The following is a 21,597-nucleotide window of genomic DNA, read 5'->3' on the forward strand; positions in this document are numbered from 1 at the left end:
CCTTACTCCGCTTGCAAGGTGATTTTCAGATATTTATCATTTATTAATTTTTTTTACTGAGAATAATATGTCAAACTTTTATTGAAAAAAAAAAATCTAACACTGGAAGTTACTGCATTAATAATTTACTGTATTACTGCAAGATGGAGAGCTTATTATAGCCATTCAACCTGCAGGGCCATTTTGAAGTCATTTAAAACAGCCTTGCTCTACTGGGTTCAACACTGCTACTCTCCTCAGGCAGCTCCTGATGAGACCAGCCATGTGAGGTAGGAAGCTGGAGCCCTTGGGGCTCAGATATCAAAATCTGAGAAAAAAGGACCAGGCTGAAATAAAGTGTTATTTGCTCTGCAGAAGGATTCAGGCTTTCCCTCCTACCATCAATTTTCCCATGGTCATCAGTAAAAGCTTAATATCCTGGGAAGCAACTTTTTGAGGCATATTTGGTTTACGAAGACAATCCAGTAAAGGGAATGAGGGAAAAATAACATGTCACATCAAATCTGATTATTAGATGCTATATGTGTCCAAGGTAAGGGCAACAGCTTCTGGGATTCAGAAGTAGATTAAGCTGTGTACTTAAAAAACCAAATAAAAATAAAAATAAAAAATAGTGAGCTAAAACACTAAAGCAAGAAACAAATGCGAAGTGTCAAAGCAGAACAATGGATGGATTTCAGGAAATGCACACATGAAAAGGCTCATCACATCACCATGCCTTGATAAGAGCCACTGAATTTTTCCCCCCAATACATACTGATCAGCACAGATGATGCTGAAATACAGGTGGCCCTGCTCTGACAGAGCAAAGATGTGTTTTCCTAACCAGGAAACTCCAAGCTCTCAGAATCTAACAGCATGAAAGGGCCAGGTGCACAGCTGGCTGCCCTTCATCTGTGACATTTGCTCTCCTTACTGTATTTTTAGATCTGCAGGTTTATTACTTATGAAAAGATCATAAAGGGAAGAGCTAGATCAAAGCACTGAATTTCTCTGCTAGCTCTAAAGGAGAACCTCGTGCTAACCTCTTGAATTCAACTGGAATTAGTAAAAGCATTTTCTGGGTTTAAGGTAGCAAACATTAGTTCTTCTAAGGAAATGAAGTGGATAAGAAGTGAACTGGAAGACTCAGATTAATATTGCTTAAGAACAGGAGGTGGCTGGGAATCACCTACAGGTTTGAAGCAAAGGGTTGTATCAAATTATTTTCCAGTTTCTGCAGCCATTAAATGTTTTCTGTGTGCTCGTAGCCCTAATCCCATTTCACAGCTGGGAATCCTTAAGCTCATGATGTTTCATCATTAATACATATTCAATCAATATGTAATCACTGATGCAACTTCACCTAGGGCTGTTACCTTTACATGAGGTAGAAATCTGGGACAACTCAAGGTATTTAAGGCTCACTGAGTTACTGGCCCATGTTACCAGTAAAACACCGATCTCGCCCAGTTATGCGGCTTGACTCATTGTAGAAACCACTTGGCCTCACCAATACAAGAACGTGCCAGCACACAACAGAAACTTACAGAAACTACAGCACAGCAACAGAAACTTAGAGCAAAACAAGTATTACAGCAGCAAGTCACTGTCACTTCAGGGAAAAATTAAATAGATTTACTGACATAAGGCCACATGAAAGCATATACAGCTATTTATCTCCCTCCGAAACATCCAGTTATAGTACTCTCTCTCTCTCTATATATATATATATATGTATATATATCTTGTCCTCCTTCTAATCATAAACTGCTGCCATTGCTGTCTCCCTTTTTAAAAAGCTGTAAACACGTTACTCCTCTCTCGCAGAGATTTTTGTTCTATCAGGACACAGGCACGTAAGCAGCTGAGTTGTCAAAATCCTCTCACATGGGAGGGACTTTCTAGCAAGAGAACACTTCCATACCCTCAGATATCTTCCACTCAATTCATGAGACTGTCGCCAGCTGCCCATCCTCCTTCCGCAGCTCATTTCCTTTGGTCACAGCTGCCCAGGGGGACAAAGCCCTCAACAAGTGTGAAAGAGTGAGGAGTGAGGCAGCGCATGTAGGCAGTGGGGAGGAGAGAGGAAAGAGCCTCATAAACCAGTAAGAAATAGTAAAAAGATCATGTATTTGAAAAGTAATCTTAATGTTGGTTAACATATCACAGCCTTAAATTTGGAGATCTTACTCCATGAGTTCTGTCAGTTTAAAATCATAGAATCATAGAATAGTTAGGGTTCAAAAGGACCTTAAGATCATCTAGCTCCAATCCCCCTGCCATGGGCAGGGACACCCCACACTAAACCATGCCACCCAAAGCTTCGTCCAACCTGGCCTTGAACACTGCCAGGGATGGAGCATTCACAACCTCCCTGGACAACCCATTCCAGTGCCTCACCACCCTCTCAGTAAAGAATTTCTTCCTTAGATCCAATCTAAACTTCCCCTGTTTAAGTTTGAACCCGTTACCCCTTGTCCTGTCACTACAGTCCCTGATGAAGAGTCCATCCCCAGCACCCTCATAGCCCCCCTTCAGATACTGGAAGGCTGCTATGAGGTCTCCACGCAGCCTTCTCTTCTCCAGGCTGAACAGCCCCAACTTTCTCAGCCTGTCTCCATACGGGAGGTGCTCCAGTCCCCTGATCGTCCTCGTGGCCCTCCTCTGGACTTGTTCCAACAGTTCCATGTCCTTCTTATGTTGAGGACACCAGAACTGCACACAATACTCCAAGTGAGGTCTCACAAGAGCAGAGTAGAGGGGCACGATCACCTCTTTCGACCTGCTGGTCATGCTCTTTTTGATGCAGCCCAGGATACGGTTGGCTTTCTGGGCTGCAAGCACACACTGAAGCCGGCTCATGTTCATTTTCTCATCGACCAACACCCCCAAGTCCTTCTCTGCAGGGCTGCTCTGAATCTCTTCTCTGCCCAACCTGTAGCTATGTTTTGTATCACACCACAAAACTATCCCTGCTTTTCCTCTACCTTAAGCACTTTCTTGTCTTTAATTCCCAGTTTAATTCACAGTTCTGAGAGGAGAGTGATCTTTACAGTAACTTTAGCTATAAGAAAATTTCACATTTTCTTAAAAGTGACAACACTGCGTTTATAGACCAATTACAAAATTACAAGCAAAAAGATCAGAGGATAATTAAGCTAGCTAATTATTTCCACAGACAAAAGAAAATAGAAATGAAAAAATAAATGCAAAGTAAATACAACCTAAGTAATTAAGTACATTTTACATTATGAATAAATCAATTTCACAGAGCACCGATATATTTCAAGCTGTTCTGGAAGAATGTTGTTTTGGGATAGTACTCACTGTTTTGAGAAGTCTGGGTTCTACTGTAAGCAAAATTAACACAGCCAGAGATCAAGATATCCCCTGCAAGCGTCTAACCATTCATCCATTGCCATCGTGCTCCAGCCTCACTCTCACAGTCTTACCCAGCGTTGCTTGGGTGCTCTGATTCATTTAATTTTTCCATGAAGAAATAATCTTGGGCATCAGCCTACTTCTTTTCTTGCCCGACTGGATTAACACTGAGGAACCTTTATATGACAATATAGGTATGGCACTGCAAAATGACAAAACAAATTACAAACACACCCACAAAGCTGCCAAATCACTGTCTTTGCCAGGAGTCCACACAGATGAATCACACCTGTGTGGTTTGTACCCCTCCTCCTTGTGGAGGCCGCACCTTCTACTCTTCTCTATTTAACAGATCATAGAATCATGGAATGGTTTGGGTTGAAAGGGACCTTAGAAATCATCTAGTTCCAATCCTCCTGCCACTGAGGACACCTTCCACTAGACCTGGTTGCTCCAAGCCCCATCCAACCTGGCCTCGAACACCTCAAAGGATGGAGCAGCCACAGCTTCTCTGAGCAACCCATTCCAGTACCTCACCACCCTCACAGTAAAGAACTTCCTAACACCTAATCTAAATCTCTTCTCTTCCAGTTTAAAGCCATTCCCCCTTGTTCTGTCACTACTTGTTCTCATAAAAAGTCTATTTCCTTCTAAAGACGAAAAAAATTTCTATCAAAATCTGGTCAAGTTAACATATTACCCTTCATAAACCAAAGATGACATTACTGACAAAATCTTGCCCAGCTAAAAAGCTCAATGAACAAGTAATTTTATTTAGGGGTGCAGCCATAAAAAGGGGCAAGAGCTGTCTACTGAACCTTGTGCTATGTTTGCTGTCAGCTTGCTTAATACTGACTCACCTTTAATAAGCATATTTCCAATTACCAGGAATTTACAGCAAATTGTTTATCCTAACAGAAGAGCAATTTTGAACATTCTGTCTACTCATAGGGCTGCTTTGCAAGAGCTTTGGTAACTAATCTTTCCACAGTCCTGCAATGCATTCATCATGAGCTTACAGGATTTCCTGAGATAACTCCCACCAGTCCCCAGACACAAGGTAGGTCTCTGCTGTCAGCCCAAATGCAGATATTTAACGTTCTGGTTTGATACAGCCAGAAATAAGAATTTTTTTCTGCATTGCACATTGCTATCAAGTAGGAATTAAGCCAAGCACAATTAGGCACAGCCAACACAACCTGGAAAGGGTATATGATCTTGCACTTGAAACAATACTGGGTAGAGATGAATTAAAAGGTGGCACCTTAGTAATTTTTTAAGAAGGGTGAAAGACCATATCATGTCAAGTTATGGATACCTGTTTAAAAGGCTTCTTCCCTAAACACCTGCGTTTGTGCTTCTCTACACAGTCCCTGAACCTTTGCTACACTGGCAAGACTGAATACCCCTCCATTCTCAAACAACTCCTCAATCTAAGCAATAGCTCCCTGAAGGACATGAAGGCTGGCATACTTCAACACTCAGAGCATCCCAAAAAGAAGAGGCGTGAATCTGTGCTCCCCAGGGGGCTTAGAAAGAGATTCAGACCATGACTTCCAGCAAGCAAGAAGCATACTGTAAACCCTGAACCCAGCACCAGCAGTCTCATACTTTACAAAGGTAAAAAGTAAAAAGTAAAGTAAGAGGTATCTGCCTGGGCACCCAAAAGGAGTGGTATGTCTTCTCAGCTCTTGCAAAACCCAATTACCCAAGATATATGACCAGCTGCTTTGTCACTGCTCTGAGAAAGCACTCAGCAAGCAGGAACATCCCAGATAATTTTAATAGCAGCTAAAAGTAAGGCAGCTGTGAATGATTTTATCATTTCCTTTGAAAAGCATTAACAGACTCCTGCTAATTTATGACTTTAATGAATACAAAGTATTTATTTACAAGTTCAACAGCTACTTTGCTACACAGCTTATAGTCAAATCTTGCTATATGCGCTACAGGTTTCCATTAGAAACTTAATTCCTCTGAAGCAACATTAATGAAAAATGTTATCTGCATGGTGACTATTTAAATAAATTAAAAAAAAAAAAAAAAAGTAGACCTGTAGGATGGGGATTTTTTTTTCTCCCCCCAAAAAAAAAAAAAAAAAAATGTACTTTATATGCAAACAAAAGCTTTTCAGGGAACGTTAAAAGATTGAATAAAAACCTTGCAGTTTATAGATGCTCCATTTTTCTATTCTTCATTTTTCATTTCCTTCACCCATACCCCTTTTAAATATGCCTAAGTCTTCAGTTCTTCACCACATATTTAAGAAGCGAATCAAACATGCATTTATTCATGTTAGTCAGTGGAAATGAGGATCTTAAAAACAGGCTCTGAAGATGCAGAGTAAGGGTAGCTCAGTAAGACCAACAACAGAAAAGAAGTAAAAAAGGAATAAAGAGATAGTTAGCTGAGTTAACGAAGACGTTAAGATTCCCAGTTATACTTGTAAAGAAAACCAGTAAGCATGCTAGGATCCTAAGCCATCCTGACAGTAAAGAACCAGAGCATTCCAGTGAGTAAATTAAAACTGAAAGCCTCAAAGGGGGGCTATATAAATCATAAGACACTTTGATTCTACTCCCCAAACTCCTGCAAAGAATTTAACAACATAACAAAGTTTCCTGAACAGAACTGAGCAGACATTTCAACAGGTTTTTAAACTTATTTTATTTGCTGAGTTTGGATAGCATGCATTATTTTACAGCACCAGTAAACAAGTCAGTGAAGCATACTGCTTTTAGGAACTTGTCCTGTGGAATGTCTTCAAAACCATTACCCTTTACCCCTCCACTCTAGTACATAACACTAGCTGAAGACAAGACAGACATATATCAGAGCAACTTCCTTATGGCTAAAAATACTCGTAGCAGCGACTTTTAAAGGAGGGTTTTATTAAATCAAGTCATTGCACTTGGGTCATTTATTGCTATAGCGAACAAAGGCCATTAAATAACAAACATCTTTCATTTATGGTTTTAACTGATTGTCTTGCTCTGTTTGCCTGCTAGAAGCTTACACACAGACACAATTTCTGTAGAGCAATCCATTCCAAGATTTATTTCATGCTCTAATCAATCACAGTGAAGAGCTCATATAACAGAAATGGCTATTCTGTTAGGCCCAATTCTTACTTTTCATCACTTGACTTAGAGGCATGAATTCTAAGAGTTTAGCGTCTGACAAGAAGCATTACTGCTGCACATTATTCCTCAATATAAAAGATCTGGTTCAAGTCTTCATTTATGATGCATTGCTGCAATTAAAGGTTAAAAGCATTAATGTTCAATCAGCTTATTAGCAATGTCACTAGCAAGTACTACTTAATACCTACATAAGTATATGAATCAAATTTTACAAATAATTTAAATCAGTAACTGACAAATATCATTCAATTGCCATTTTGATGTTTGTATTTTAGGATGCATCAACTGTGGAAAAATATACTCTCAAGTAATAATAATTCCATGTCACAAGCTCAAGTGACATGCTAAATAATTACTGTATTTACGACTATTCCCATTAATAGAAACATAATTACTTCTCTTCCTGGTGAACTTGTCAAATTATGAAACTATGTGGCATGTTTTTGTCCTTTAAATTCTAGTAGATCAAAAGAAGATAAGGTGATTATTAACCAAAGTAATGCATTTGACTGGCTTTCTAAAGCCGTATGGTTTTTTATTCTTTAATGAAATGAATGCAGCAATAAATATTATTGTTCTCCATCACCTTTTTCTTTTTTTTTTTTTTTTTTTGTATTGTTCTGGTGCACTGTGTTAAGCTCAGGGTGTTAAAGATAACGGCAATCCACAAGATTTCAACAGTTTTCCATAAAACATGAAAGACACTGTCTTGGACGCTAGCACAATGCTGTCAAAGCAATTGTTCCAGTCACTCATTAAAATACAAAGATGTTATTAAATTTAGAGGTACACAACATATGGCGAAAGTTTATGGCCTAAATATATAAATATTGAGACATTTTGAGAGTATCAAAGTTCCAAAGGGATTTATTTGGAGACATATTATAAACAAAACCTGACTATTGTAAAAACAGATCATGATACATATTTAACCACTAGAAAGACTTATGACTTCAGTTTAGACATACAGAAGCACAGACATAACTTAAGGTTAACTTTCATGCTGTATGCTGCAATATTTTAGGCACAACAGGTTAAGATTGGATTCTAGCCTTGTTTCTGTATTTCTTACATTTATGATTTTAAAAGTTAGTTTTGTCATAACTTCATGATTCAGTTCTAAATCCCTTTTTAATCCAATAGTGCAAGTGACAAAACATTCTGTTAAACTACTCAGATTATATCACTCATTCTTACTACAATGCATAGGAGTTTCACCTGCTTAATTGCATTAATTCCTATTTCATACTCAACATATAAACAGCATGTTATTTATATTCTCACTGCAGACAGGCACAACAGCATACTCCTGGGTAAGACTGCCAAAATTATACAAACATCATATATTCCCTTTTGCATGTAGGGAAAAAGTAGTGACTACAATTACGATACAGTTATTCAATCCCTTGCAATAGACTATTTTACAGATTAGTTGTAAAGATAGATCACCCTATTTATCACATAGATCTCTTTAAAAATTAAGCTACAGGTATTCAATAAAAATCTATTAAGAATTCCCTCTCCTTTCTATACAGATTCAGTAGTATTTTCAAGCAAACCAAAAAATAAGGTCTGCAATTCCAGCACAGTAAGAAATAAGGCCTCTTTTATATTGGCAAAAAAATTACACCATTATTCTTCTTTGTTTTCATAATCTCTCTGAATAAAAGACTATATTCCTTTTCTTACTATGTTTTTTTCTTGAAGACTATAAAACACCAGCATTCATTATTAAGAAATTAGAGTCAGTTCTCCTTCTGTTCAGCTTTGAATTCCTGGTGAGTTAAAAACATTGAGTCCATAGCTGTCTCATGTAGACATCATTGCTTTCTTCAATTTTTCTATTTCAAGCTGGAAAATGGACATTTTGAAAAGAGAGAGACATATTAAAGTAATAATAATAAAGTAGCAATAATCTAAAGTTTTCAGAGCTTTCAATAAAATTACAACCTTTACATTTCAAGGGCACTGAAGCAAATAAAATTGTAACACAGACACATTTGACAGGTTGGTATTCACAGCTGATTTTATATTATTATGTTGCTAAACAGACAAGAATTTAAAATCATTAAAAGTTTGCCTATATTTCTGGTTCATCTCATCAGATAAAGTCACTCTGAATATACCAGTCAGAGCTGGGTTGTGGAATCCCTTGACATAACCCCATGTATTGCAGCATCATCACCTCAGACTAATCTCTTCAAGCAGCCTTCATGCAAAATACCGTGCCATGATTAATTTGTATTTCTTCAAACAGATTTAGAGGATATGTAGAAGCTACCTCTTCTCCATTCCCAGTGTGTATTTAAGGCAACTTCATCAATTGCTTTAGAGATGCATTAAAAAGAGGACTCAGCAGAAGTTCTTTGGCAAGTTTAGAAAGTAACTTTGTAGTCAATAGGAAGTACTATTTCACAAATAAAATGCCTTTTTTTATCAAACAACTAGTTTTCTACAATGAGCTTATCCTACTAACTACTTAATGGCATCATATTGCAATGCAGGTAGCCTTCTTCATCAATAAATTGAGAGGAGTGGTGCTCATTCACAAAGAAATTTTTCAGATGCATTCTGTTCTTTTGACCAATTATCCACTTAATAGTTAAATAGTTCATTAAAAAAAAAAAATAAGGAAAGTTTACTTTTGCCCTGTTTTTCTTTTATTACATAAACTAAATTTGCCCTTCAATTCCACAAAAGTATTATATTAGTCTTCTCTCTTAGAACATGTCCAGTTGGACATATTTGTAGCAAAGGGCAAAATCTAGCAACAGTAAACTGATTTCACATCGCAACACCCATACACATATTGTCACAAATAATTTTCAAGATAAAGAAAGCTGAACTAAAATGAACTATGACTCTCCTGGGTACATCCAACTGGCTCATGACGCATTCATTCAACCACACAATAACACAGCAATACAAACATATTGAGCAGGCTGGTTAAGACTGTCCTGTGAACAAAATTCAAGAACACTGCCTACCTACTTCTAAATCTCTTTTCCCACCCCACTCCCCAGATTGCTAACATTACCTCCAGATTACTTCGCAACTGCTTCTCTTCTTCCAAATCCTTCTTTAGTTTTTCCAGTTCTCTCCTAACAGTAAAGGTAAAAGAAATACAATTTGAGGGGAGAAAAACTTTCACGTTACTGAGAACAGGAAGCACAGGCCTTGTATGAATTCTGCTTGTAAAAATCAAACAACTCTCTGATGCTTCATCTTATAAATAAAACCCACATATAAATACATGCCCACTAATGAACTAGTACTCTATCTATTGGACCACAAGCTTCCACCAACTCAACACTTCTTGCCTATCACTATGCACCTATCCTTAATTTATAATCACAATTTTAAGTAGGCTACTTAAAAATTTGTATTGTCATTTTACTTGGAGAATTGAATTTAAGCTAAAAGAACCTGACAACTTCCACACAAAGAACAGAACTTCTTTAGAAGAGAAGGTTCCTAAAAATTCTTAAAATGTTTTATTTCATAACTATATTCCGTCAAGAAAGTGCTAAGAATTATCATCAAGTCACTGAAGAAAATCCAGAACACATAATTTACTAGTTTGCTTTAGAGACCAACTGATTCTGGGGTTTATAACCTCTAAAGAGGTATGTATCTCTTAAAGCTGGCTGGTTATCACTAGTTATCATTTCAATAACAAAACGAATGTCTGTGCTGTAAAACTAAAATCAGAAAAGGGAAAATTTCCCCCGGATTGGTCTTTGCTATTTTCTCAAACACCAATTACGTTTTTATTCTACAAACATTACCCAACACACACACAAAGATGTTGAGGCTGCCATGATCACAAGATAGAAAAGCTCAGTAATATCTTTTCCTACTACCAGTCATGTCAATACTGCAATCACTTATGCACAGTGTTACATAAGTCCAGCACATGTACTTTTATTTTATACCACGAAAATTATGTACTTTTCTTTACAGTAAAAGTACTACTGTTTAAGAAATATTTTCAAAAAGCTGTAATGAATGCAGGAGCACAAAGTAGGAAGGCAAAAATGTATGCAAATTTCAAAAAGACTTTGACATCAAATTTGTACTTATTTAGGACATTTAATTGGATCAACTTCTAAAGAAAGAAGTTCTGAATTAACATTAATACGGAATAGCTTTTTATTATTAAGAAGTTTGGCATTAAAGACGTTTTGATTTCTATATATCCCTTTGCAGATTAAAAAGAAAATATTTACCCATGTTCTTTCCTCAGAGCATCTACTAAACCCATCAACTCATTAATCTGAGTCCTGAGCTCTTCCACAGAAATTTTTTCATCATCTGTTTCTCCTTTAAGTTGTATGTCTCCAGGAAAAAAGCTGAGTATAGCAGAACTTGGTCTCTGAGATGAAGATGGAGTTGGTGAACTGAATGCAGATGGCTGAAAACATAAATCAGTAGAAGGCTAAGAACTGAAATCTTTATGAACTGAACAGTTACAGTGTACAAATTGTACTGGTATGGGAGCTACGGGTGCACAAATTTCCCTTATTTTCAACCCAAAAGGTAAAAAACAATGTCCAGTTCCAATGGACTACTGCAGTGTAGGAGAGTTATTTTACACAGCTATTAAGCATTTCCCTAAGGTTCCTGCAGTCGCACTGCAGTTCTTTATGCTTTAAAACACTTCGTGATTTAATGGAGCCCATTAGTTCATTATGAACATTATTTTGTGCACCTTTCTTATCTGCTCAGTTGTTCTGTCTGTCAGGAAACTAAAGGCTGAGATGACATAAAGCTTATTTGAGAAATACCACCATAGTTTCATGGTATCCTATACAATCATTCTCATAAGAACTGATGGACTTTAATTATAAATGAGCTTTACACTAAAATTTCTATTATGAACTTTAGACTAAATGGTATAGCTCACTTGCATTTAAAGACAATTATTTGTATTTAGATGGTTGCATCAATCTAAACTGGAAATACAAGCAAGATGAACAGAACATCCAGTTGCCTGGTACTTCTCAAGCTCCTATCATACCTTTTTTGTTTCAACTGGCTTTGGTTTGGCACTTTCTTCTTCTTTCTGCACCTTCAGATTTTTTTCTGGACTCACATTTTGATTTGCCTGGTAAACCATTCATAAAAAATGAAAAGGTTTTCAGACATTTAAAAAAAAGTAAATTAAAAAAAACCAAACAAACAAAATAAACAAACAAACAAAACCCACAAAAAACAAACAAAAAAAACCATCAGATGTTTCTAAAGATGCAATAGTTTAAAAGCAAACAAACTCCACAAACAAAATAAAACCACCCCAAAACAAAACAAACAAAAAGCCCAACAAAAAATCCCCCTCCAAAATAAAGCCAAACTTAAGTTGCTAGACTATCAGAGTCTTCTTTCCCTGAAAGTCAGCACTTGCCTTCCCTGCAATACTCATTCAGCTGAATTTAAATCTAACATAGGAATCCTGGACAGGATTTCAAGCATCTCTGCAGTACTTAAGTCCTTGATGCTTCTGTGAGTCTGTAGGTGCTTCCATAACACATTAACAAGGTTAATTAAGTGGCATGACTGAACTATATAACATCCCATGATATAAACTGATTTCAAGGACTCTGCACTACCTGATTCTCAAGATCTGACAATCTCACATCTTAGCACACGAGAACATAAGTCCCACATTACAGCAACATTACATTACAAATTTGTTGTATCACAGTGTGCTAGAGATTGGAAGGGACCTCAAAAGATCATCTAGTCCAATCCCCCTGCCGGAGCAGGAACACCTAGATGAGGTTACACAGGAATGTGTCCAGGTGGGTTTTGAATGTCTCCAGAGAAGGAGACTCCATGACCCCCGTGGGCAGCCTGTTCCAGTGTTCTGTCACCCTCACTGAGAAGAAGTTTCTTCTCAAGTTTAAGTGGAACCTCTTGTGTTCCAGTTTGTACCCATTACCCCTTGTCCTATCATCGTTTGCCACTGAGAAGAGCCTGGCTCCATCCTCATGACACTCCCCCTTTATATATTTATATACACTAATATTTGTGTTAATAGCTGTGGCCAAAGACTATATATTGTTAGGCTTGTAAGGCACTGAAGGTACTTTCAGAGCTGTGTGTACACAAAACACCTGTTTCATCATCTGTGATGCTGAAAGAACCAAGTACTTACTGCAGCAATACCCCACAGAACAGAAAAAACTCCAGCTGCAACACAGCCACATTATTTCTCTTTGGTACGCCTCCCTCCTGAGAATGGATATATTCCTGTAGACGAAATCTATAGGAATTGAACCTCATTTTTCACTCAGGCGAATGGTTCATAGGAGTTTCCCAGTGCAATCCTGTTTCCTGGGAAGTTAGTTTTTAGTTTGCTACTAGGAAAACCCACCCATTATACTCACAGGACTACTGCAATTGAACCGTGAAGGTAGCCTCCTACCAGGCATCTTGGGTCGGTTTGCAGTAGGGTGTGATAGATTATCTGAGGTAGCTATTACATCATCAAAGCTTAGCAGATCTAGAAAAAGACGAAAACACAGACCACCATCAAGACCAGACGGTTTTGTGGAATTCTTCTTTATCCCTTTGTTTCTTAATACAAAAAAAAAAAAAAAAAAAAAAAAAAAAAAAAGTTGAATTCTAAGACAATTAGAATTGTTTCAAATATCCTTACTGTTTCTAATTATTTCAGCATACTCAACATGAGCTATACAAAACAACTACATGACTGTGACATATCTGGGAAACCATACCTTCCCCCTTGAAAACAATTCCCTTGAAAAAAGGTTTAAATTCATGTTCTCACAGAAAAATGCTGTAGTAACATGGCAGCATAAAACAGACCTAACAAATACATGCAGAAAAATATGACTGGTTGAGAGATGCTGTATTCAACTACTTAAGAGAGCATGTGTTCTTGTCTCTAAACTTTCATGAAAAGCATGAAAATCCAAGTTTTGGCTAAGACAAAAATAAAAGCAAAATGGTAAAGTATATGCTCACATGTTGGTGAAAGTTAACAAGACATGAAGAGTAAATATTCCTGGGCATGGTAGTTTTAATACATTCAGTACTTACTCTAAAGAAAATACATGACTTCATGAATTTTATAATAAATATTTCCAAACTCCATTCCCATACTGTATTAAAACATAGAGAGCTCTTTGCTCATTAGTCTCTCTATGCTCATAGCTCTAGGTAAAATCTCTCTTACATCAGTAGAAGTTTTTTATGTTATATGGGAAGAAGCAACATTAGGAAAAACGCTATTAATAGGAAGAATGGAACACACCTACTTAACAACAGAAGTACTTCATCTAGTTGACAAGTGGACTCCTTAACTGTTTCCCCACAAAAATACTTACCTGTCAGCAGTTTTGTAATGAGGTAGGGTTTTTATTTAAGCATCAAAATTATGGTTATTATATATCATTTTAAAACACAAATTCATTAGATTTGTTCTAGAGACTCAAAATGTTTACCTGCAATGCCACACAGCATTTACTATGGGCATCAAAAATGACATTGAAGGGGTTGGGTTTTGTTTTGGGGTTGGGTTTTTTTGGTGACCCTTTATTTTTCAGAACATTATGATTTATCAAATAGAAGCTAAGACACTTCTTTCTCTATTTTCACATTTATTTTGAAGCTATAGCAAAAAAAAAAAAAAAAAAGCAGCCCTAAGAACACTGAGCCAGATCATTCATATCACTTCAGTGTTTGGATGACTTAAAATCATCTGATTAATCCAAGTTTTAATCATGCATTGTTAAAGCTGCATTTATACCTGTTGGAACTAAGTTTTCCACTGAATGTTTTAACTGATTTTTATGTCTTCTAATCTGCCATAGTATCCTTGAAGTCCTTAACATATTCACATCTTTCATACGTCCCTGAACATACCTACTTTGTCATCTGTTGCCTTATTGAAGTGCAAGCATTTATAACACTATCAGTTAACAATCAGTTTTGCTGCTTTTTAATCTTATTGCAGAGAATGCAAAGACAGCCTTTTGTAAACATGAAATCATATTTGCAATTAAAAAAAAAGCAGGGAAGGAAAACAAAGAAGGAAGTAACAGAAGAGTGAATGAGTGACAAGCGGCTGACGGAAAAAGAGGATGAGGGAGAAATAGCTATGAAGACATTTCTGTTGTAGCCTGTGCCAAAAATATTTAACTTATTAGAAGCCAAGCAATAGTGACCAAGGGGTATATTTTCATGTTCTTTACTCAATCATCAGGAATCCCACAGCACTAACCCATGCCAAAATATACAACAGGATTTACATTAGTTAGTTACTATTGAAAGGTTAACAAGAAGGCAGGAAATGTGCCTTTTCCCCCACCTCAGTAATTCTGGCCTGTAAACAACCCTCCTTTTGTACTGCAGAAATGGCAAATCATTTGGCATTACATTTAAATAAGAATTCTAAGTGTAGTTGCTATTATGATCGTAATGCCAGTCCTGCCTCCATCAACAAAGTGAACATCAGGCATGTTAAGAATATTAAGAACATATTGAGAATAAAATGTACTTCTGAAAAAAAAAAAAAAAACCCAACAAAAAAACAAACAAAAAACCCAAACAAACCCAAACAAAAAAACCCCACAGAATTTTACAAGGCCTGAAGATTAAGACTTCTACAGTCTCAAATTGGATACAATTTAAATATAGATAGTGGGATGACACTAAAGTCAGGGTTTGTATTTGTTATCTGTAAGAGCTTCTAAAGGAAATTGCTACTACACCCGAGACAATTGCTCAGCATTAAAATATTACCACCCCATTACAGCCAGAGGGAATTCTAACTGAACTTGCATTTTTCTTTTTACCTTTCCATTTTGTTGCTTTGGTATAAGGAAGAAATTAAAAACAGGCTGGTGGGGATCAGGGCTTGTGAGTTTTTTGGTGGTGGTTTTGTTTGTTTGTGGGTTTAGGGAGGTTGCCTTTTTTTTAAACAGCATTCTTTGTTATTTTAGGAGAAAGCTTGGCCTCACTGAAACCAAATAGAGATCCCGACAAAACCCACTGAAAGCTTACAATTTACACCCATTTCAATCAGTAAAAGTGATTTATCAATTCGCTTTCTTACAGCCAGCCTGTGAGTAATTGTCAAAGGAAATCCCACCATGGTGCCAAAAGAGCAATACCATACATCTGGGGATTAATCTTAGTCAAAAATATTTTGAGGCTGAGCAAAAGCAGCTTTCTAGGAAAATGAGTTAAGCTTAAACGGTTACTTAGGACAGACTATTAGAAATGTCTCTTCTGCAAGCTTAACACTGATCCATAACAGAACTGTTAGGAGCGTTAACAGATACAATTAGGTGAGAGGTTTTGTTAAGATTTGTGAATGCTTCACATATATTCAAAGCAGTTTGGCTTAAAAAAATCTTCACAAAAAGAAGCAAAGCTGAAGGGGTGTCTAAAGAAATTGTGGTTCCAACAACTGATGTGGCTGGGACTTAAAAACCTATGATAGAAATGAAACATATCCCATATTTTAGAAGACAAGACTTTCAATTAATCTGCAGAGTAAGAGAAGATGGCAGTTCTTTTTCCTATTACTCATCTTGCTGAGATTGCACCCAAAAAAATTAGGGGACAGATATAAGCTTTAGAATATTTAAATTTGCAGTCAAGCTATAGTAAGGCATTTGCTACCATTAAGCTCGCACCTAACAATGTAATTTTCAAGAATACTGTTTTTCAAGGTTCATGATACTAAATAGTCAACATTGGTGGATTCAGTGCCGAAAGATTTCTTAAGAGCATAATTTGTGTGTACAGAAAGATAAAGCCCTTCAACCTCCATACACCAGAAGCTATTGAACACATACCCTATAAACATTAGGTTTGGCTTATCAATAGCTGTAAAGTTTCTTACTTATTTTATCCCCACAAGTTCCTAATTGAAGTAACTTCTGTAACAGCTAAGGAAAACAGGCATTCAAAGAAACAAACAAACAAAGGCATTTTAAATTGAAAACCAATAATTGTAGTATCAATCATTGCAACTGAAAACTATGCTTACGAAGTTAAGAAGAGGCTATGTGTATGGCATAAAGCGTTTGGATTTCCTTATAGATTGTTATCTTACCAAAATGGAGAAGGGTAGGGTAATTTCCTGACACGTAAGAAGGGAAACATGGCAAACAGGATAGGAAACAAAATCTGGAAAGAAAAGTCAAGGAGAGGAATGTCTAGAAAAAGATTCTGAACAAAAAAAAATATTTTACAAAGCAGGAAAAAGAAACATTTTTAGAAGAAACAGAATCGCTTTACATGTTCAGCATGCCAGTAGTACAGCTTTAGTCTTTTACAGTACTTTCATTCTAATTGAACAGAGAAACATTTATGCACCTTTTCAAATAAAGCTTCACAAGGAGGTATTTCAACATTATCAATATTTCTGAATGGTTTTGAGTATTTGTCCTTATCTGATGGCTGAGTGCCTAATTTTGGTGTGGGGTGGGTGTTTTATTTTCCTACAGGTACAGAATAGGTACATCAACTCCTTCAGCTGAATTGAAAGTGGTTCAACCTATACCACACTTCACTGGCCAAATAAGCTGGAAAAAAAAAAAAAAAGAAAAAGAAAAAAAAGAAAAACACTCTGAAAATTAAAAAAAAAAATAAAATTTGTTTTCCAAAAAATCATTCACTTCAGGATCTCAACCTAAAGTGGGTGTGGAGGGATAAGACTGGTAATACAGTTGCCATACATTTTCCCCCATGTTTTAATATCTATTCTAGTTCTCATAAGATTAAGCAATCTTGAACTTTATATAAGGACTCAATATCTTTGGAACTTTACACAGCTGCTGCATGGAATATTACATCTTTAGCAGCAGAATGCATACAGAGACATAACCATTACATTTTACTGGCAGGAGTTTGGACTAGTCTCTTTTCATAAGAGCAGTAAAACTACAGGTGACTCAGACAGACTGTTTTAAACAAGGGCAGCTTTGTGTAACAGAATTTTTGAAGTTTTCTTTAAAAAGCAGGTCCTTGATGCTGTCAGTGTTGCATCCCCACATGGACTGCCTGAGCCTCCTTTGCTGCTTTGCACCAAACAAGGACCCTTGAACAGACCTCACCCACTTTCTTGTTATGCACCCCTGTCCCCTGCCCCATCTAAGTATCAAAATACTGAATTTCTCCATAAGACTGTAAAATCTTATATTAGCAAATCAGAATTCATAGATTTATTTTTTTTTCTAGATCTGTAGAAGGTTAGGGGGGTTATATCTATATATATATATATATATATAGATATAGATATAGATAGATACCAAATATCACAGCTACTATGTTGTTACTCAGGTTATTAAAAGTTGCCAAGATAATTGCATCTAAAAGAGGAAAAAAGTAGTTACATCTATTTTCATGGGGAGTGTTTTCCTATGGATAAATGATACAGTGCTATACAGAAATATACCTAGCACAATCAGAGAGAAACATCTGGGTAGCAGGACAAGGCTGACATTTTTAAGACTAGGTTATGCATTACCCTTTAATCTCTCATCTTATTTTGGCCTAAAAGTGTTTCTTCTGCACCCTCATTCAAACTCATCTTTAAATAGAGGCAAAAGTTAAACTGCCAATTCAAAGCCTTTTTAAAAAGGCATTTCAAGCACATGCATAGATTTTACTGGGGAATAAAAAAAAAAAAAAACCAAACGTATAAACACTTTAGGAAAACACTGACAGTATTTGTAAGATTTCCAGGATATTTTAATCCCCACTGAAGTCCAGCTTTTTGTGGCTCAGAAAAATGTAATTCTATATTAAAGCCATATATGAAGTAACCTTTCCTTAAACAAAGTATTTAAGCTTAGAAGCACATTTAACAATGCTTAATGGAAGAATCAGGAGTATTCTTTTATATTCAGAAACTGCTTTAATTTTTTAATGCATTATTTTTATCTCCCAGATGATTTTATTATGCTGTAGGACCAACTATTCTACAAACTGGATATCATAATTGACCAAAAATACTAAATCAAGTTAGACTATTTCAAAATCTATTCTTACCAAAACTTTTCCTGAGATGAAGGGGTTGCATTTGAGATATGCAAGTCAAACACTGCACATGAAGTTCACTAATGCTTTTTCTACAGTGGTTAATCATACAAGAAAAATAATTTAGAGTTTAATAAAAATATGCCCACAACAGATGATTTCTGCATAAAAGAGGCACACATGGGACTAAAACTAGTTGTGCTGTCAGTAAAGGACAAAAGATAACTATATAACAGCTCAGAGAGCCTGGCCACCTTTGCAGGTAGGTCAACCTGTATCAAGGTTTCTGCTGGGCAAATTTAGATTCAAAAATACGCTAGATTTGGCTCAAGGTGCATTAAGCAAGGCCATAAGCATGAAATTCCCATGTATGATGCTCCATGCTGGCTCAATTTTAATGCATGATAAAGTCACAACCTAGAATAACTACGAACTTAATCGCAGAATGCTGAAGGTAATAGCATTACTAAAAATATGCAAGTTAGCTAGAAAAGCAAAAGTTATCTGAAATGCAAGAGCAGAACAGAACCAGTCAGTAAGGAAAACAATTTCATAAATATGCAAGATAAAAGTGGCAGCAAAAAACATGCTTTCAAATCAGAACAACAAACCATTACCTACATTTCTCTCTTCCTGTCACCTATTACAACACAGAGCTCATTGACTACCTCTCAACAGCCTACTTACATCTACTCATTGCTTGCTGACTCTTACCTTCAGCTACCTACAGAAGTTCTAAAATCTCTGCTTTCCACTCAACAGGCATAATTTCACTCTGTGGCATTTTAAGTAAATTACTTAAGAGGCTTATTCTAACCTTGTAAAATACTGCAATCCAAAACAGAAAGGCCAAAAAAAAAAAACTATTGGTTTTGGTTTTTTTCTTTTCTTACCTGATTCTTTAGAGCTCTTTGCCACAAGTGAATCTACCTCTACTGATTTTGGTCTAAGTGGTAACGGTTCAGACTCTAACTTTGGTTTTCCTACTGGCTCAACTTCAGATTTTGGTCGAAGACAAACAACTTCTCCATTAGATCTGTAGTAAGAAAAAAAAAAAACCCAACATAAACCTAATCAATGGATTAAATAGTTAACAACTGAAACATACCAAGAATTAGAAGTAAACTGAAAACTTTCAGTATATCTTATCATATTCTAAAGACTTGCTTAAAAATAAAGTCCTCTGGAGACCAACTCTAATTTTTTAAAAGCCAATTCTTCTGTTCCAGCTTTTCCAGAGTTTTCCAACATGCACAATCCCTCATAAAACCAGTCCAAAACTTTTACTACAGGGCACATTTTGGCACTTAAATCTAAAATAGTACACTACAGTGCAACAGAAATATAGTATCTTGTGAAATGTTCAGAAACATTACTTAGACTTTTTGACATCAAAATCTTCCTGTAAAGAAAAAAAGCTGCCAAGTTATTTCTTGCTAGGTATAGAAGCTTGTACACTTTGCTTTTATGCTACTGTGCTTTCTCTGCATATCTGGTCACATCATCCAGAGACAAATAAACCCACCAAAACATGCATATCAGAAAAGATTATCTTTTTCTTTACAATTCTTGCTGTAATTTATGCTACAGCATAAAAAAAAAAAAAAAAAAAAAAAAAAAAAGACAAAATCTCTAAATCTTTCCTTGGGAAACTCTCCAAAATACCAAGTGACAAAACACAATTACATACTGAAAACCTAAACGGAAGTAATGTGGCAACAGTCTATTTCTTCAGTCAGTCATCCAGCGTTCCCAGGGCTGTGCAGATAGGATCAGAGGCAGCTAATCACTTTTGGAGTCAACCATCTGAAGTGTGTGCCTTACCCACACTCCCTTTCCCTACTGCCCTCCTCCTCACTCTTTTATCTCTTTAGATACTCTTCCTTATGGTTCAGCTATACAGGACCTGCTGCTAAAAAAAGATAAACCCTGACAAATGCTTGCTGTCACCCTGTATTTTGGTTGGCATTTAAGGTGCAAGCTCTTTGATGTATCAGCTATTTTTATTTATTTGTACAAGGCCAAGTGCATCATGACTTTACTTTTTCATGGTTCTCTCAAGTTAACTAAGCATCCCAAAGGGACAGTTAACCATCAGCAGTTTATTTACAGTCTGGGGTAAGGATCTAGCAATTACTTTGATAGAGACAGAAAGTAAAACTGGGGGGGGGGGGGGGGGGATTGTACTGATGCAAAATTAGTCTTAGTGAAACACCATAAGTAAATTGTTTCAAACTCATTAGAAAAAAAATTAGAAGTGGATCTAAAAGAAATGGTGAGCCATTATTTACTATTACCCTCCCTATTTGCTCAGTAACTTAATTGAGAATACTCAAGACAGTATGGAGACTGGATGTGGTTTTGTGCAAGTGCTTTCATCCCAAGAAGAGCACATAAGCAACGTAGGGTGCCTCTAGCAAGGGTACTAACTGTGCTCAACTCTTCCTTTCCATCTATCTTACTCTATTTGAAGTACTGAAACACTGAATATTGATGCAGCTCAAATCTTCATGTTTTCTTCCAACACAGTAAGAATTCTAAAGTGCCATGTCCACAGATTCTTTTACACCACACTACTGCCATAGCTACAACTTCTTCATTATGGGGCAGGCTTAAAGCAAAGAAGCCCACAGATAACTTAAATCTGCCTCACAGTTAGTTATACTGAAATATTCACCAAGATGGATTTAATGTCTCAAAGAATTAGAAGGTGATAAGTGCACACTGATAAAGACTTGGAGAACCAAGACACAGGTAGGTGTAGGGCAAAACTTATCCTTGCATCCTTTTCACCTTTAAAATACAAGTTTCTTCCCACCCTGTCCATGAGGAAAGACTGAACAAACCAAATAAAATATACTCAATGTATACAATATAAAATATACTGACTTGGATACAGATGATGGCAAAAGAGGTTTATCTGGACGTTTTGGGTGCAAAAGCCCTCCCCTCAGTAATCTGTTAGTCTTGCTTGGAGGAACAGGCTTCTTGGGTGGTACTTGAGGAGCTTGTGGCTTCAAAGGCTTCTGATCCAAAGCTCCTCTTTCATCTGATAAAATAAATCACCACAACA

The 21,597-nt window shown here is 36.5% G+C and overlaps 1 protein-coding gene across 1 annotated transcript in view; it reads right to left on the bottom strand.

The window, feature by feature from the left end:
* Positions 1-8,228: 8,228 nt before the first annotated feature.
* CD2AP (CD2 associated protein) overlaps positions 8,229-21,597 on the bottom strand; it is an 87,509-nt gene continuing 74,140 nt past the window's right edge. The window contains exons 12-18 of the mRNA XM_080614638.1: positions 21,414-21,573; positions 19,418-19,560; positions 12,896-13,011; positions 11,527-11,613; positions 10,736-10,920; positions 9,544-9,607; positions 8,229-8,357 (exon numbers count right to left, since the gene is read on the bottom strand). Of these exons, the coding sequence (XP_080470764.1) occupies positions 8,316-8,357; positions 9,544-9,607; positions 10,736-10,920; positions 11,527-11,613; positions 12,896-13,011; positions 19,418-19,560; positions 21,414-21,573 (797 nt within the window). The 3' untranslated portion in view covers positions 8,229-8,315. The remainder of the gene's footprint in view (positions 8,358-9,543; positions 9,608-10,735; positions 10,921-11,526; positions 11,614-12,895; positions 13,012-19,417; positions 19,561-21,413; positions 21,574-21,597) is intronic.

Source organism: Psittacula echo (assembly GCF_963264785.1).
Source record: "Psittacula echo genome assembly, chromosome: 4".
NCBI classification, from domain to species: Eukaryota; Metazoa; Chordata; class Aves; order Psittaciformes; family Psittacidae; genus Psittacula; species Psittacula echo.